General features: G+C 39.3%; 2 protein-coding genes across 3 annotated transcripts; both read right to left on the bottom strand.

Moving 5' to 3' along the window:
• Positions 1-9,075: 9,075 nt before the first annotated feature.
• rps24 (ribosomal protein S24) lies at positions 9,076-13,223 on the bottom strand. Of its 2 annotated transcripts, XM_061039872.1 has the most exons (6): positions 13,093-13,223; positions 11,709-11,774; positions 11,402-11,611; positions 10,744-10,857; positions 9,764-9,784; positions 9,076-9,163 (listed from the first exon to the last, which is right to left on the bottom strand). In XM_061039872.1, the coding sequence occupies exons 1-5, from the start codon at positions 13,093-13,095 to the stop codon at positions 9,779-9,781; spliced, it is 399 nt and encodes a 132-aa protein (XP_060895855.1). In that variant the 5' UTR covers positions 13,096-13,223; the 3' UTR covers positions 9,076-9,163; positions 9,764-9,778. The 2 variants fall into 2 exon arrangements, with proteins under 2 accessions (XP_060895855.1, XP_060895856.1); XM_061039873.1 differs by lacking the exon at positions 9,764-9,784.
• An 851-nt stretch (positions 13,224-14,074) lies between these two features.
• On the bottom strand, positions 14,075-17,977 carry eif4ebp2 (eukaryotic translation initiation factor 4E binding protein 2). The gene is made up of 3 exons (XM_061039868.1): positions 17,660-17,977; positions 16,419-16,598; positions 14,075-16,239 (listed from the first exon to the last, which is right to left on the bottom strand). Exons 1-3 carry the CDS (start codon positions 17,790-17,792, stop codon positions 16,208-16,210), a joined length of 345 nt encoding a protein of 114 aa, XP_060895851.1. The 5' UTR covers positions 17,793-17,977; the 3' UTR covers positions 14,075-16,207.
• Between the last annotated feature and the right edge of the window lie 963 nt (positions 17,978-18,940).

The following is an 18,940-nucleotide window of genomic DNA, read 5'->3' as shown; positions in this document are numbered from 1 at the left end:
GAGCCCTCTAGTGGAGGCATTGTTGAATTGTAAGCTAACTCTGGTACAATGCATCCAATGGCAACATTTATGTTTAATAATTTACATGGTCCCTTTAATAAAAAAGTTAAAAAATAATCCCAATGTAGGGGGGCATGGGAGTTTAAGGGTAGTAAAGGTTATATTGTTAAAAATATATTAATCTATTTTCAAATGTAAAAACAACAAGTCTCAAGTCAGTTTAGGACTGTGGTCATCTTAATCTTGTTTTATTTTATTTTGGAAACAAAAGCGACTATGCTTGGACAACAGGTTGGATTTAATTCTGATGTCTCTATTCTGGTTGACAGGTCATCAGCATACTTGTCAATAACAGTCAGCCACACCCTTAAGCATACCCTATACCCTACATGGGACCATAACTTACAACAATGAACAACTAGCTGTTCTGAAGATGACATGAAACGATGGATTGAGGCCATAAACTCATTAGGAAAAAATATTACCGAGGTAATTAATGTACTGAGAAGTAGGGCTAATTTCTGATTTTGTTTCACACCGCCGGACTTTATTTTGTTATTATGAGTGGAGTCTCCCCCCTGTTGGCCATTAGAAAGAATGCAAGTTTTGGCTACTTTTGCATTGGCCTTACTTTTCAAACTACACGGCTACATCACTTAATTTTCACAGTCTATGGTTGAGATGTGTTGGGACTTTTAACTCAAAATCAGAAATGTAGCAAGTCAATATGTCTTTTTGCTAGTGTCAATGTTTCCTCTGCTGAAGTACTAAAAACATGCTATCCACATGCTATCCACAGGCTACTGGACTACCGCCCCCTGTGTTAACCAGAGGCTTTAGCAGTTTGCTTGTGCTTGTACTGAGACAGAGGAGGACATACTGTGTCCTGATGGGGGTCTCCTAACATCGCTCCTGACAGAGGTAAGGTCAGAGCCTATTGATTTTTAACACTGCTCAATGAGACAGCAGGCTGCTCGCTGCAAAAGATACCACTATAGAGCCAGTGTAAAGAAACACGGCCTCAGCTCAGTTACACTGGCTGCTACATCCATTTCATGTAGGTGCTCTATAATGAAAAAGCAATACAGAGGATCTCGATATGATTGGCTTTCCACCTGGATGCTTTCATCCATTTTATCTCTCAGATCAGCAATCACCTTGAAGAAGAAAAGGCAGCAGAAATAAGAGAGGCTTCCACCGTAGCACTACAGTGGAGCAGCTAGGGCTTCGGCCTTTGTGTGCTTCGCGGTAAAGGTGGATGGAAAAAAAGTGGGACAAGGGGTCTTTAATGTGCAGGGTGGAATTATATATCCTTTTAATCATGCTCCCCCACCCAGCAGCAGTTAGGGATGAGAGTGACGGAGAGCCAACACAAAGCTAATTCCACCCCTGTCACATCCGATCGTCTCTTACCTCGCAAACGAGCGGCTATAATGACGCTCGCCTGATGGGCCATGCTCATGCACATTTGCAGGGGTAATGTTTGATAGAAATCAATCCAGGGTAATATGGTGGATGGAAGCGCGGAGGATGGTTTTCTGGAAATGGCTTTTGTCCAGTGCAAAGGTTTGGGCACTGGGGGAATGTCTCTTTTGGATTTGAAATTATTTTGCAAGCCAAGCAATGTTTTAGAGCATTTTCAACTTATGACCCTTAACTGCACATCACATATATGTGTTGTTTTGAAAATCATGGGATTCTTTTACATTTCACTTTTTTACAGCGACAAAAATGTATTAAGAAAATCCCAAAATGAATGTATAAAAGTTGCAACTAAATTGAGAAATTTGGCTTTTCAGTTAATAAAATGAATCACTGAGCTGTGAAAATAAGATGAGGACTGAAACTAAGCAGCTAAATCTGTGTAAAAATGCTTAAACTGAAGCAGTAAAACAATTCAAGGGCACCAGTGATGAGATAATAACATAGTAGATATAAGATCTAAAACATTTTAATAACTTAACATGTGTCAAAACACTGGTGAGTAAATATGGAGTCATCAACTTACACAGGTTATATCAATTATTCCAACTATGACCGGATATAAGGATGAGCATTGATTTGAATTTTTTATTCATTTAGTAAAGCTTTACTACTGTGTATGTGCGGATATGGTAAGAGTCCCTAACAACACCATGAATTATGCATTTCTCCAGCGACAGAACATATTATGGGATCTGAGAGGCAATATGAGCAAATCTCCCTTTTTATTCATGCCAGTCCTGTTTAATGAACACTGGGAGATTGCTCTCACTGTTGCCATTAATCAGAGCTTCTCTGCTGCTGATTGAAGAGGGTAATATGAACAGGAATACCAATGAGTGGAGGAATGTGCACAGGCTGAACGATGGCAGAGGAACTCAGTCGCACAGACAGCCAAGTGCTGTGTGCGGTCCAAACACAACCCTATCTCATCCTCACTACGAATAAAGTCCATTATTGTTAGTTTGATTGCATTCTGCGATGATATAAGGAGACTATGTCAAATTGCTGTGCAACCACAAGAGACTGAGACACTCATATTTTAGACTGCTATTGGAAAACCATGTACCACATTCATATTGCTACTTTGTAAGCTGCATGACTCAACATAAAACCCAAACACAAATTAGTAGCATTGATTGAAAAATGAACCAGACTTGTGTGTATTGAGGGAGCGTTTTGTTTATTAATTGAATCAATAAATGTATCAATATGCAATATTTTGGTTTTGTGGGATTCACTTAGCTTCTCATAGTTTCTCTCTGTTTGCTTCCCAAGTGGATTCACAAAATAAATGTATTTTTTAAAACTATATTTGAGAGTGAAGTTCAGGACTAAGAATTAATATACTTTCTTCAGAGTTCGTTTAGGAGATGGATAACTTAAATGCTAACCTTGATGAAGCTTCTGTAAGTCATTTAGCATAATTAAGCATAAAGAAAAAGGTCTCTGCGCTAAAACATGTATATTATTTGGTTTAATATGTCGCTGGAAGGTGAAAGATTTGCTTTGTGCAGATGCATCTTGAGGTAATAAGATGACAGGCATGTCTAAAAGCTCATAATAATCCTGGTATGCAGATTTTTATATATGTTGATGGAACCAGGCTAACTAGCTGGCTGCTAACTAAACTGAATAACACATAGAGTGGAAACTAATGTGAGAAACACTCACACTGTTGCCCACAATTAGCCAATCACAGTTTAGCCAACTGGAAGCATTAGCCCGCTAACTCAGCACAGTAACTCATTACCTTAGCATAGCTCAAACCTACTTTATGTGTTCCATGATACACTTCACTTCATTCTTTTAATGTATCAAAATGTACACTTCCATTGATCCACCACCACAGATCGATCACTGAACAGGTTTATGATCAACAAAGCTTTTTTTGTATTAATTACATCAAACTGATGAAGTGATGACATTCTAAGAGGGCTGTAAAACTTTTTATTTTTTTGCTAAAATGTTTGTACATTACAAGTGTTCAACAATGCAAAGCATAAAAAAGCACAGTGTAGGAGGACAGTAAAGACAGAAATACCTCAATTAAGTATCTGCTTACATTGTCCACTTGTTATGCTAAGCTACGTTAGCGTTCAGACATGACAGTGGTAAAATCTTCTACATCTGACTCTTATTTAATTATTTAATGATTGATATTGATTGTGAATATTAATACTCTGAAACTCGTGTCCGGAAAAGAGCGGAGCAGCAAAAGCTTGCCTCATCTGTAGAAATATATATCTGCATGATATCACAGTATGAAAGTAAGCGTGCTTCATTGTGTGCCATGTGGGTATAATTTGGTTTCATTAGCAAAGCAATGGACAGTGATGAATTGGTAAATGATGAGGAGGGCACATGACTATATTTTTGCACAAAGCTGAGGTATTATTTCTGTGAAACCCAAGGACGCACACATGCACACATGATTCCTCGGTGGGTGCACACACACATGCACACACTCCTGCGTCTGCAGAGTACAGCATGGCCACCACACAGAGCATTCCATCATACTGTCACTCACATCTGCTGCCCTTTCTCATTACCGCACCCTCCCAATTCCCCCCCTCTCCTTTACCTCCCCTTCAGCCAAACCCTTTTTTCTCTTCCTCCTGTACAACCAGCCACATTATCCCCCCCCTCCCTCCCTTTCTTCCTGCTCTACAGACTATGCTTCCATGCCAACAAAAATGAACAGAATTCCTGTGGACGTAGGTGGCAGGTGGGCTGACATGCTTTCACACCAGTCCGATGTCCTCTGAGCCTCAGACAGCGTGTTCACATTTTGAAAAAAGGGCTACAGAGTGGTTTCAATACACCTCACATGATTGAAACAGAGAACTGATTTTCCACATGTGTGTGCGCACCAGTTTGAGTGCCAGAATTAGACAGCGGGTATCATTTTATTCCACCTCTCCCTGAACCTGTGAAAATGGACTGATGGAAAATACAATTGTTGAATTTCAGAGACTTTACAGTATGTCCATGGGAGCTCTGTCTGTTTTGGCAGATGTGGTTTGCTGCAGTCCCTGCCGCTTTTTTGTTTCTTCCCCCCCCCCCTCCTCTGCTGCTTCCAGAGAGGGATGAATGACAAAACCACGTCAGGCTCGTGATGCAAAAAGGATAATTAGGATTCAGGAAACACAGTTTGTCCTCAAAAGCAAATCACTTCCCTGGTGCTCAGGGGCTACTGAGGCACAGATCATTTTATATATCAGTACCTAGCAACTGGCAGATGGAGTGAACTTAGTGCAGGCTGCCAAAGCTGATAGGACACTGCAGGACTGCAAAATGAGCTGTGATGATTCCCCTGCTGAGGCCAACAAGAGACACATACCTCATTAAGATGCATAGCATCCTCAAACGCTCGGCCACACTTTACAGCACTAAGTTGCCCCTTGCAGAAATGATCACAGCGTCATTGTGAACATACAGTTTGAAGCGGATGGCTCCAAAACAAACATGAGCGAGCTTTATTAGGCACCTACAGCAAAGACAAAAATACACATTGCTAAATAATATCCAGTTTGGAACCACATTATTACACATAAATGCACTGGTATACACACTATTAAGACTGGAGAACAGCCAGGACATCGTCTTTGACATCTATTGCAGCTTTTCATATCTCCTGGCATAAACACACACAGTGAGTCATCAGAAATCCTGTCCGTTTCAGTCTCTGCAGATCTCTGCATGGAGAGCGGCAAAGCCATTAAAACTGCACCTGTTGTGAGGGTGTAAACATGTGTTCCTCTTGACCATCTATCACTGCAAAAACACCTTTCTTGTGCAAGCTGGCGGAGGAATATTCTGATTACAGAAGTCCTTCCTGCCCTAAGGGAAAGTAGAGGCGGGTATCGCACTTTAAACAGTGTTATTTGGTCGTATGGGGGTCTATAGAGGGCCTCAGTATTATATCCTCATGTGGACACTGTAGCTACTGTGTAGTGTGCAGCCTAAGATATAAAGGTGCATCACATGCTCTGCAGCACTTCACTGTGTGACCAATTATGTACAAAGTGCTTGAACTATTTGCTTCCTCATTATGGTTAGAGCAACAGAGTCATGTTAAACTAGATTATTTCATTAGCATGGATGATTAAAAAACAGAATTAAGGACTGTGTGACCAGCTAATGCACATTGTTCATCATTTCTGCGTGTTTGTTCTTTAATATAAATCTCATTATGCTTCTGTCTCTGCCAGGTAACATCCCCTTGTAGAAGAGGTTTTTGGATTTAAATGGGAATATTACTGGTCAAAATGACGGCTATACTAACCCCTAATGTATGACCATTCCGGTGCCAACCCGTCTTTTTTTTGTTTTCTTTGGTGATGATCTCTTCCTTTGAAACTCTAGATATTATCCTGCTTCTTGCATCAGCTTGCTAACTATCCCCGCTGATGTCATCCTCCTTTCCTGTTTTCACAAAAACACAGGAGGAGCGAGGAGGACACTGATTTCATTTGAAACAAAAGAGGGGGCCAGATGATAAGAAAGCGGAGCAAGAGGAATGAGTGAGGGACACAGAAAAAGAGACGCTTGCAGGGAGAGAGAGAGAGGAAGAGAGACAAAGACCGAGAGGCAGAGACTCCTGGGACGGACCGACAGGGCTGCAGAGAGAGGAGCTTAATTTCCCAACACCATCTGTTACCAGTCCCTGGGTTGAAAGCTCCACTTATGTCAAACCTCCCACAACCACACACCAGTAGAGCACCGCCGAGCCGTGAGAGACCCCACTGCCTTTTCTTTTTCTGTCACTTTTTTTTTTTTTTTCCCCCTCCACACCTAAGCAACAGTCACCCACCCACTCTCACGCTCCGCCGTAGCACTAACACACAAACACACTCTTTTTGCTGAGATAAATGAATCTGCCAGCTCTTTTCTGGGTCATAGTGGGTTTCTGGTTCTGTTGAGGGGGAAAATAAAGTCAAATTAATTGGGCGCCGACATGTCAGATGTTCCTGTACTCAGCATAAAAATGGATTTTCTTTTAATATATTCACCTTCGCAACAGTTCACTGTCCACTGAATCAATTGGGTTTTGATACAGTAACTCCCATTCTCTGTTGTGTTTGTGGGAGTCCACATTATCTTGATAAACTGTCAAGTGTTTAATCTTGGCATCGATTGAAGAAAAGCCCACAAGGGATGCTGGGTATAAATATAGGCTTTTCTACTGGGTAAGAAGAGCCCACATCTCAAAATGTGTCAATGAAAGTGCCTCCAAGCTACTACTGTTTTTCCCTTTTTCCCGGTGGTGTGGGCACTGAGGAGAAATGTCTGGCCTACATACTAAACTTTCTAGGGGGCACGACAATACATGAATCTGTAGGGTTAAGTTATATATATGTGTATAATGGAGAACTTGTGTGTGGTACATTAACATGCTGGAGTTGCGTGAAGACAAAAACTAGAGCCTGTGATTTAGTTAATGCTCTTGGGAGGGTGTTACCTGTGAGAAACGGGGCGGTCAATGGAGGTTGAAAGTTTTATTCTGTGCATTAAAGATAAGTTAGTCTTCATTTCGGATGCTTTTTTTTAATTAAAACAGTGTTGCCATATACTGTTTTTTTAGACGCTGATGAAGGCCTAGTGCTGAAACGCGTCCGTTGTTGTGTGGAAGGAAACTAAAAAGGACATTTGCGTGCTGACTTCTGTCTCTTTTTAAGTCTTATTGCAGTCGTGGACCTGGAATCGTGTTTACTGTCGAGTGTGCTCCCTTTTTTTGCTGTTTTCATATACTGTTTTCCCATTGCCATTTTGCGTTTCTGAATCAACATTTTTATGACTCTGACTCCAAAAGAACTGAATAAAGGAAAACCCTGACTCTAGCTCCTGAAACCATGTCATGAGGAAATGTTAATATCCATTAAAGAATAGGAAACATTAGGAGGAATTCATGGGGTATGGGGGGGGGGGTGCTGCGCCGAGGACAGGCCATTCCCCGGCATTTTAATCACTTCATTTACACACTCTCAGGGTATTTCTATGCAAATTATTTTAAAAGGTCACACTGCAAAGAGAGCATCTATTCGGTTCCAAATGGCACAAGTGGACAATGATTGTGTATCTGTGGTGTGGAGTTAAGCTATCAGGGGCTTTGCAACAGGGATGAATTACAGGTGAAAACTTCCCCCCCCCCCCAACAGGTAAACACTATGGCTTCAGTTCTGTGGTATCAGTTTTGTCACTCTGTTGAAGGGAGCCCTCGTGTGGCCACTTTGGTTATTACAGCTAGATCTTTAATTTTAAACCTTTACTATACTGCCACAGTTCAAAATATCTTTGTCATGTGTTACTCTATACTTTACGTCAGTAAGAAAAGTTAATATGTGAACGGCTAGAAACAAGAACAGCTTCTTTGCTTCTTTGGAGTACTGTCGTTGAAAAAAACTCTGAAAGTCACTTACAACATCAGGTTTCTGAAATGTTTGAATCAATCAGGCCAAAATAATTAGTGAGCAGATTATTGCAGTGCTGGAAACCACACAGGACCCTTAAGAAATACAATTGGCCAATGTCAAATACATGCACATTGTTTAAATCAACAAGCAGCAACTCCAGGCAGCCAACAGTCTGGTACACAGACAAAAGACTTCAGCATTATAAATAAAGCACCAGTTACTTTAGCGCTCAATGTTTCAATGATGTCATATTGCTGCTCTGATGTCAAACTTTTCATATTAAACCAGGCTTATGTTAGCAAAAGACGCTTCACATGGCAACTACAGATACGTTAAAAGTGTGATACGTATCCTTTCTTGCTGGCATCCCCATTTCCACTCAGGTCGTGTACATGCACATTAAAGTCAAGCTAATGTTTTAGCTCATTAAGGCCATTTCATTGGACGACTTTAATTTAAGTATAAAAGCACTGAAGGAAAATTTATATACAGTACTGACAGATGTCTGACTCCTCTACAGTAAGTGGCGACATGCCCCCTTTCAGCAAGTCACTATTAGACAGTCCTTGCCAACATGTTAACAAGATGCAAACTGGTTGTCTTATGGTGAACTTTACAGCTCTGTACATGCTTTACTTTTGCTACAAATGCAATGCACGCTTTCCTTCTGGCGATATCCAAACAGCTTACTTTTTGCTACTTTGTCTTTAAGTTGCTGCAACACCTGATTTTCTCCTCCGGGAATCAAAGGATCATCATATCTTTATGCTGATTGACTTCAGGGTCAAATCATTACGGAACTATGAACTATGGAGCATGAGCACAACACTTAGGTCAGTTTAGGTCCAATTGACATGTATGCATGCAAGAGTGTTATCAATGAGTGGTGGTCAGACCAACAAGTTTACATTCATTTTTAAAGTCCAGTCGACTAACTGCATGTAAACGTACTGACAGATGTCAATATAAGCCTCTGTTAATGACTCTACAGCAACATAATGTCCCACAAGTGTAACAGTCTTGTGTCTCAAACCAGCTGTTTAAAAAGAGTCCATAGACATCACGCCACCCTGTCACTTTTGTTATCTAAATTATCAGTGTTCCCCAATCAAACTAAACTTAATAAAAAAAATATCAGAGAATGTTTGGTTAAATAAATGAATCCAAGTTAAAAAGATTTGTTTCCACTTTTTTCCAAACTTTATTTGATGACAATATACAAGAACATCTTGAGCACGAAGACCCTCCCAGGCGTTCCGGGCTCACTGTACGGAGAAAACAGCAGATTTAGTGCAAGTTCAAATTTAAACAGAAATGACAGCAGAGAAAATATTACTCATTTCAAGACTTCAAATTGAGACAAAGATTAGAGACAATATATTGGGGTGGACAATGTTAACCCCAACATGATAAGTTTGAAGCTTTGTTAACAAAAACTCCAAAAACATTTATGACAGGTTAAATTACTTTAAGAACACATTTCAACATGAAATTCACACATTGGCAGGCTTTTAGTTCAGCTGCCCACACAACACACTTAAATAAGATCCACATGCCTTATCCAAACTCTGCTTCTATAAACTACAGATCTGAGGTATTTCAAAGCACTCATTTCTGTTTAAATATAAGCCAGAGCGGGTAGAGACTAAAGGACGTCTATTTTAGCAGGAACAGTTGTTCAGGACTGAGGAAGAGGGAAAACTCGTAAGCATGTAGTTTAACAAGACGTGGGAAAGAAAGGGAAGGGGGTCACTGTAGGAAAAGCTCAGGGGAACAGTAAGGTGTGACATGCATAACACAGCTAAGGTCTATCAGATATCGATGTGCAACATGAATGGCACACCATGCTTTTTCTGCTGCTATACCTGCACACTGACACCTCATTTCTGCAAAAGAAATCCATGGGAAGCAAAATCAGGAACAAAGGATGAAACAAAAATAATTAATATTTTGAAAAGTCAAGAGTCGAATAGAAAAGATCTCTGAATGGATTTTAAGTGAGTGAACTAAGAACCAGGTCAATGAAACCTCTAGACTGCTGGATAGTGTCTTTATTTTAACTGAAAGTGTTATAGGCACTAGTTAGTTCTTACATGTATGGCATCAGTCATTCCAGCAGGGGTTTAAAATTCAGAGATCTATTCTGGGTGACCTTAGGCTAATGTCTCTGAGGGTAAAGGAGTAATCAGGGTTTTAGTTAAGCAAAATCTACACCAACACAGTTCCCTGATTAGCTCTGAACTGTTCAATGAATATTTTCAAACTGACTCTGAAACACCATCATTATTCAGTTCAAGCAAGTAAAGCAAAGTAGCAGTGAGTAGTATTAAAGAAGGGATCTCTAGTGTGGGTGTAAACCAGTGGGTCAAACAGTCTCACATCCGATGCATCACGGATGCATCATGTACATCCAGAGGGAAATACATATATATTTTTTACTCTCATATGGGTCAGGTGGGGGTGTAAAGGGAGGAGTTAGATAGTATCTATCACTCCCAGATTATCTGCACACTGCAGTTAGTCTACTTATGAGCAACATTTACCTTCTACAGTTCCCGAAGAACATTTGATACGATACGGAAGATGACAAAGGAAATTGAAACAGTAAAAGAGTTGTGAAAAACAGATAAGCAGGGTAGGAAAATATTTGTGCAATGAAAATCAAGAACACAAAATTGAACGAGGCCTTTGCTTACTTTTCTGCTCCCATTGCTTTGATTAGGAATGACCATAAATTAATTCTAAATCACAATAATTATGACTCACTTTAAGTTTCTGTATCGATCAAAAAGACATGGTTGGTGAAAATTGGCTTTGCAACAAGTACAGACAGTGGTCACAATACCTTCTTGCCAGCAGCGCCCACACTGGCCTTCTTGATGCCTCGTACTTTCTTCATTCTGTTCTTGCGTTCCTTGCGCTGTTTTCTTGAGGACTTCTTTTTCTCATAGAGACCGTGCTGAGGAAGAGAAAAGAGCGGTTCATTTCACCACATCAATCACAAAGTTACATTTCCAATCATAACCTACTAAAGTTCTTAACACTTTCACAATCACACCACTAACATGTATTGGTGGCCTGTGAGCAAGAATAATTTCTAGTCTTACAAAATATGCAACACTGACTCGTATGTAAAAAAAACCCCACCTAATTACGTGCCCTGAGAAATGTTAGTGGCTAAGCCTTATAACTCAAAATTATAAAAAGGTGTTAGATAACCATCTCCAAATGAATTGTAACACACTTTTCAAATAACGTGAATTCATCATGTGGAACATTTAGCAGCCCACAGCAGGGAGAAACTAAAGTGCATCTACAACAGATGAAATCTTTGCTGAAAGGTTTCCCATCAATCTGTAGAACGCAAGACTTCTCAGTAGCTTATCGCTCTTTAATTTGTACAATGGATGAGAAACTAATGCTAAAACATCGATACACTCACTGTTTGTGAACTAGCCAATGGCAGCATTAAGACAGAGACAAGACAAATGTGCATAACTCACCCTGGCCAGTCTGTGCTTGGGCTCGTTCTTCTTAGCGTAGTCTAAGGAGTCGTAGACCATGGCAAAGCCTGTTGTCTTGCCGCCACCAAACTGAGTCCTGAAGCCAAAGACGAATACTACATCAGGGGTGGTCTTGTACATCTTGGCAAGTTTTTCCCTGATTTCAGTCTTGGGGACTGTGGCCTTGCCGGGATGCAGGACATCGACGACCTACAAAGAGGAAAATAAAAGCATGAATGTTGGCTGAAATTAAAACACGGGACAGAATAAACAACATTATGAACACATGAGGAGTTTAAGAGCTCACCATTTGCTTCCTCTGAAGCAGCCTGTTCGTCATGAACTTGCGTGTCCTGACTGTCACTGTGTCATTCTGAGGAGAAGAGTGAAATAAGATAAGATATACTTTATTCATCCCAGCAGGGAAATTTAGGTGTTCCAGCAGCCAGCATACATACAAACACACAACACATGTATACATACATATCCCACCCATTTGTTGACTTCATTTGGCTGTCTACTCACCGTTATATTGTATAGTTTCTGCTTATTATATGTCTACACTCATGCACTTTAACTTATGTCAATACTGTCCATTTACAACTCTGTTTTTGCACATGTACATTCAATCTTCCTATTTAAGACTAGTAATGCTTAGTTAAATCCTGGTTTTATATATTCACAATGTTAGTTTTGATATTTTTTAGTACTTATTTACTTTGTAGTTAATATTATATTGTGTTTAGATTTGCTAACATTGTGTTTTTTACTCATTGTGTGTTTGGATAACCTGCTGCTTTAACGCCACAATTTCCCAGTTTGGGATCAATAAAGTTATTCTATCTATACAAAGAATCATGAGTCCACAATACATAAATAGCTGTTACTCATAGATAACAGTATAAAATACTAGCTCTGCCAGTGAACAGTATGATAGATAAATACATAATTATTATAAGAAAAGCAGTCAAGTGTGCAAATATACAGTTTGATATATGCAGCTCAGGCTTAAGTTTAAAAGTCTTCTGTCTTTACTTAAAAATAATATCAAACACATTTAACAATTTAAACAACTCATTCAGTCTTTCCATTACAAACAACAATACTGAGAATCAAAAGCTCCAGCAGCATGTAGGCTACAGCTACCTTATCTCTGTTTCACTGCCCAACTTCCTGATTAAAACCACTTTTAATCACGGGAAACGAACATGCTTGTATAGATCACACAACATTTCGTTTTCAGACCTTCAAAGCTGAGCAGTATTTCTGTTACTGAACATGCTTGTTGACTGTAAATGACGGCCTCACCGTGACTATCACTGCCGTATTTGTTAGCATTAGCTGCTACCAAGTACAGTATAAAACTACACGAATTGAAGTTAGCGAGTCAACAAGTATCCAAGATAAACATTTAAGTTTATTAAGAGCACTTAAACCAACAGTGGCTCTTATACGAGACATAGTTTATGAGGTAAATAGTGTTTAACGTCCTGATAGGACACCAGTGAGGGAATCTTAGCATTTAGATGTTGTCGTTTAATTCACTCCCAGATGGAAGTTGTACATCAATATTATCATTTTAATATAAAACACACACATATAATCACTTAACGGCCGTGAAATGTGTGTAAGCGAAAGGATGGCTTCGATGATGAACGGATTTTATTGATAATTTTTGTCTCGACACTCACCATCTTGACGCCGGCCTCACTCAGGGACGTAGAAAAGGAGGAAGGACCCGCAGGTGCCCGGATTAATGCCTGCAGAAAATTCAGTGGGGCGCGCGCTTGTCTTGCCTGATGTAAAAAGGTAAACGGAATTTCTTCTCGGCGAAGAAATTTTATTTTTTCTAGTAAATTATATATAAAGCGAGTACACTATAGGTATTTATTTTATGTATTGAATATAAAATACGTCCAGAAAATGAACGTATTTAGGCAGGCGTTCGACACCAAAATATTATTATTGAATGTCTAAGCTATCCGTTCAATAAGACGGTAGAAATAATTCATACAGGATTTATTATAGACGTGGTAAATGTTAAAAGTAAAACTATTTAGGGTAAACAATCGACTATAATAATTACAACCTGGTCTATGATTTCAAAGTGTCAGTTTGCGATCATTTTATTTAAATCTATTTTATTTAGGATTTTTTTTTTTCCATAATGAAGAAATTGATCCAGTTCCTTTACAGCACATATAACTTCAAGTGTAAATTTCAGTCAATAAAATAAACAACCAATTTGCATGTTTGAGGACATTTGGAGTAAGGGGCTGGTAACCATTGGTTTGGGATGCACACACTGCAGATGTTCTTTGGGACCAAAAAAAGTGTGTTCACTGTGGAAGAGATGGGCCTATCTTGTGTTTATCTACCTAAATGCCAATTACATGCAATAAGACAGACTATTATTAATTATTGGGTGCAATAATACATAATGCGTCCAAAGACGTTCTAGGATATTTTTAGTTTCATTATCTGTTATTGCAATGTGTCATTCCAGATGTGGAAAGAGGGATTGGGTTTTCTTGCACATAAATTAGTATGAGTGTTATTAAGGTGAACAGACGGGAGAGACTTCATTGTTCCAGTCCTGTTTTGTTGTTTTGTAATCGTCAAATTTGCTTTAAAAAATCCAGCAAAACAAAGACAAAAAAACATAACACCTCATTTATTTGTTACGGAACTTTATTGATCTTGCAGCAACAATGTCCAGTGGCATTGCAGTTTCATTTGAAGTTATTCAAAATCAGAACAGAACGTTACAGTCATTTTTATTTCAAATCTCTGTCAGCAAACAATGTTAAGCCCTCATTGTCAAACCAAACAGATTTGAAATTCTGAATTATGATGCCAGATACAAAGAGTTTTACCGCTTTAAAATGTGCAATGCAAAATGGGTTCAAAACAATCCCTCAAAGTGTTGGTCAGCAAACATGACCATGAATGAATGACAGAGCCAAAAAGAAAAAAAGGAAAATCTTCGATAGACATCAATTCATCCATTCAGTGAGTCCAGCCATACAACTGAAAAACAGGACATTCGTGGAGATTTATTTGCCCAGCTGCATCTGGTGTATATCAGTATAATAATCAGGCAGGACTGTCATTGTGGTGTAAAAAACTCCCAACATATTGTTGGGATTGCAGGAACATGTGGCCACATTGCCATCTGAACTGAAAACTCAAAACATGAGATTTACGTCATCAAACTTCAAACTTCACAGCTGCTTTCTGAAGAAATGAATTAGGTCAAAAAATGGTTTTGTTCAATTGCTGATTACAATGTTACCTGTTCAATGTTACAGTGAAAAAATAAAAATCTGTTTGAAAGTACAAATTGACGACAAGGAACCAAGTCTTACACTGCATTGATGTGAAGTAAGGCATGGGTAGGCATGACACATGAACTATAAAGGATACATGAAGGACACTGGGGACAGATGTGTAGATCATGGACAGCATCTGTCAAACATCATGCAAACAATGTCTTCCAAACTCCATGACACTTAAAATAAATTCCAAGGCTTGACAGTGCTTGTACCCAAACCAATACCCTCAATACTAAAAAACTGTATTCAAAAATAAAATGCATATAAAACATCTGGATCATTTCAGTTCACCCAGAAAATGAGCATCGGACTATAAACCATTTCCACAATATTCTAAATGCTCTGAATATTTAAAAACACCCGGCAGATGTGGCAAAGTTTCAAATGAATTCATGTTGGAATTGTGAAAACTAATCTCTTGCCTAAACCAAAAGTAACCCTCAAATCTGAAAGAAAGCGTAGAAACTCTTTGTGGCAGGAGAGAAAGGTTTAAAAAGATTCATAACAAGGTCACATTTGAGCTTGATTGTGTGTCTTGATACTGTTATTCTATAATGAAGGGTTAAGGTTAGGGGGGGTTACCTACCCTAAGTATTTCTGTAACTGATACGCTTGTTTCAGATTTACAATGAGCTTATTTTTTGGGGGGGAAATAGAAACTTTTGATTATTACAAAGCAATCAAAACCGTAGCCTTAAGTTCGTTCATAAGAAAAGTTTACCCCTGAAAACTGAAAACTGTGTTGGTAAAGGATTCTTACATCTTGGAATGGCATGACAACTTCACCTTTTTTGCTAAATAAACACAACACAGCATCCCTTTACAGACCATCACAGGAAACCAAACAGACCAAACAACCAATATTAGATTGTGGAGCTTTTCAAGTAGTTCCAAAAAAAACTAAATCACTTAAAGAAACATGCTCACAAGGGTCTTCCAAACCAAAGACTGCGATGAATATCAAAGCTTTTGAGTGATTCTAAGGCCAGGTCCTAAAATTGCCACTTATTCCACACAGTGTCCCTTAATTATTATGGAATATTATCGGATGTACAGTGTGCTCTGTTTATAATCTTGACTTGCAGAAAGCTGTATGAGCACTGCAATCTACCAAATGGACAATCTGTCTGGGTAATCAATGTTCAGGCCAGCTCCCAGCTGTGTGGTAGTGACTCTTAAGCATGGAAACCAATACAAATAAACCTAGCTTCCAGGGCCACGCAGAGTTTAACCTGTATGTATGATGTACTGAATCCCCGAAGTATACACACACACACTCACACACACTCACACACACACACACACACACACACACACACACACACACACACACACACATTACATCCAGCAGCGAGACAGAGAGCTAAAGAAGATGGCTGCCATGAGGGCTCACAACATTGGTTTCTACAAGCCAAGCCTCTGGCAAGTGTAATGCCAGGTCATTTTCTTCTGTTGGTGAGGTTCCAATTAGTTAGATGTCCATTTCAAACTGGGCATCATCACCTTTAAAACAAAAGAAAAAAAAATATGAACAAGTTGTTGAGACAAGTATGGAAAATGCTGTGTTGTTTTTTTATTACTAAGGTGGACTTTAAATCAGATTATCACACTACAACAACAGAAATAGAAAACACTTGCTTCCTTACACAAACAAGTTACTTCTCCCCTTTTGTAAATCTTACCAGTTGCAGGCTTGCCATCACGGTTGTTGATGTGGTTGTTGGCTTCGTTCTTCTTGTTCTCGCTCAGGACATGTTGGCTGGTCACCCCGGGGATGACCGGCAGGTGAGCAGGGGGAGTCTGGGCGATGGGAGAATTACGCCTGTCCAGCAGGAACTTACGGTCATAGATGATCCGGGTTCCTGCAACAGCCCACGTGTTAAGTTCTTGTTAGTTGCGTTTGCTCTATCTCAAGACATTTTAGTGCTGTCAAATGTTTGTGAGTTCAAAGACAGACCTGGATTAAAGCCCTCCTCTTTTGCTACAAATTATTAATTATTAAGTTAAACATTAATGTGGTTGTGCACCCTCCGGCAACTCGCCATGTTTTAGTTTGCAATAATCAGTGTCTCCCAAAAAAGATACTGTGGCCAGGATGGGAGGTACACTGTGTATGCCAGGGGTGGGCAACTGGCGGCCCGGGGGCCACATGTGGCCCCCATCAACCCCCAACGTGGCCCTCGGGTCAGTTTTTACATATCAGTTAATTGGAAACATGACAAAAATCTGCCATGAAATCATGAAAACCAGAAGTATGTCCATAATAATATTTGATCACTTGTATATGTTGAGTTAAATTTGAGACATAATCGACTGTAATCATTTTTGTATCCTACAATTTGGCCCTCTGGCAGTGAGAATTAAATGAATGTGGCCCCTTGCTGTGACCAAAGTTGCCCATCCCTGGTGTATGCTATTTGTTATAAAATACCTTCAAACCTAACAACAGCTTAGGTGGCCCTACAATCATTTACATATACCGTATATTATATATATATATTATGATGAGAGGTCCACCTATGACGTTTTGTGTAAAATAATTGATCTCTTCATCATCTGATTGTACCTCATTTTTTAAATGAAAAAAGGTAGTTGTAGGGTAGTTTGTCTCCATTTCAAACAATGTGATACATATATGATGTAATATTATTTATTATATCATATTATTTATTATATATATATATATATATTTACCTAATAGGTATCAAAATCTCTGCGCTGTATATAAGCCAATCAAACCGCAGCCAGACATTGTGGGGGCGGGGCTTAGCTTTGTTTTTGTTTTGATCAGGATGACAAGGCAGCTCGAGTCAGTGAAATGATGGGCAGTGAGGGGTTCGGCAAGAGCCAAAACAGCGCAGTTATCTAAATATACTCGAATTTATGAAGTAAGGTGTTAAAGTAGAGACATATATCCCCTTACCTCCGGGAGTGGTAGAAAATAAAGTGCCTCCAGGGGTGGTACAATAGTCATGAGGTAGCTGCGTTGTGTCGTTGATCAACACCGTCCTGGTCGGGATGGCCCTGCTCTCGCTCAGCTGACGAATGGTAGACATCTTCAGCGCCGATTCGGTGACAGATTCAGCAGCTACAGATAATGGGGGTGTTTAGATCCCGACGGACGGTGGAAACCTGGGCCGTTCCCCTCTCTCTTATAGCTTCCCTAAAGCTTTCTTGTCTCTCCTTTCGTCCTCCCAGCCGTCAGCACCGTCCCCTCTCTCGCAAAGGCAGGAAGCACGACCTGCTGCGCCGGGATGTGACGTCCAGGGGAGCCAGGAAACAGCCAATGGTGCATCAGCTTGACCCACAGCCTTGTTTTTATAATATTCACTTTGAAAAACATTTATGTTTTGTCTTTTTTTCCTCCTTAAAAAAAACCTCCACAGGCAGTTAAAATTCGACATATTGAAATAGGTCAAATTTAGATGGTTAGAAAACACTGACTTCTTGTCCACCAACACTGAAAAAAGATACTAAGAACATGTACTATATTTTTTATATATTTATATTTTATATTTGATTTATTTATTTGCTCAATTCAGTGTATGGTTTCAACACCATAATACACAACAAACTCATAATGCTGAAACACTGTTCATGAACAAACAGGAGCAGGAAGAAGAAAACTTATAATACCTCCCCCCTTTTCCTAATAACACAAGAAACTGTTTAACAGAATAAGATGGCTAACCTGTTGTTTTCTCTTTCTTTCACGCAACAAAAAATATAGAAACAATCAAGTACAATCAGTTAGATTAACTCAATACATTCATCATTTCCCAGAACCTTTTCTTTATACATTCTTTTAAATTGAATGATACTTGAGCAGATGAATTTTAAATGATTATCGAGAGAATTCCATAATTTAACTCCATTTACTGAGATACACATTTGTTTTAATATAAAATGCTTTCCTGTATTTTCACTGTGTGTTTGAAGCAAAGCAAACAGATGTTAACATTAATGTACAATATACAGTTTATTGTACAGGATAGAGCTTTATATTGCACATGCACAGTTCACCTCCCCAAAAGGCACGATGGTGTCTGACTCACTGTCAAAAAAGCTAAGGCCCAATCAAAGCGTCACTACGTATCATCCAGCAGTCTGATGACTGATTGGCATGAGCTAATGCAAATTTACAAGGAGGCAGAGGGGGCAGAAAAGACTTGTCTTTATGAGTGACAACTGGCCACTGATAGCT

The sequence above is a fragment of the Labrus mixtus genome, chromosome 6 (assembly GCF_963584025.1).
Source record: "Labrus mixtus chromosome 6, fLabMix1.1, whole genome shotgun sequence".
Classification (NCBI taxonomy): Eukaryota; Metazoa; Chordata; class Actinopteri; order Labriformes; family Labridae; genus Labrus; species Labrus mixtus.
The sequence above is the reverse complement of the archived record's forward strand: the minus strand, read 5'-3'. Positions and strand labels throughout refer to the sequence as shown.

What these genes read in the sequence shown, in the direction of transcription:
- rps24 (XM_061039872.1), bottom strand. An exon ending in TGCTTCAGAGGAAGCAAATG is followed by an intron (nt 11,612 to 11,708) that starts GTGAGCTCTTAA and finishes TCCTCTTTGTAG; the next exon opens with GTCGTCGATGTCCTGCATCC. An exon ending in CCAAGCACAGACTGGCCAGG is followed by an intron (nt 10,858 to 11,401) that starts GTGAGTTATGCA and finishes TCTCTTCCTCAG; the next exon opens with CACGGTCTCTATGAGAAAAA.
- eif4ebp2 (XM_061039868.1), bottom strand. Translation starts at nt 17,792, where the DNA reads ATGTCTACCATTCGTCAGCTGAGCGAGAGCAGGGCCATCCCGACCAGG. An exon ending in ATTTTCTACCACTCCCGGAG is followed by an intron (nt 16,599 to 17,659) that starts GTAAGGGGATAT and finishes GGGCTGTTGCAG; the next exon opens with GAACCCGGATCATCTATGAC. An exon ending in TGATGGCAAGCCTGCAACTG is followed by an intron (nt 16,240 to 16,418) that starts GTAAGATTTACA and finishes TTTGTTTTAAAG; the next exon opens with GTGATGATGCCCAGTTTGAA.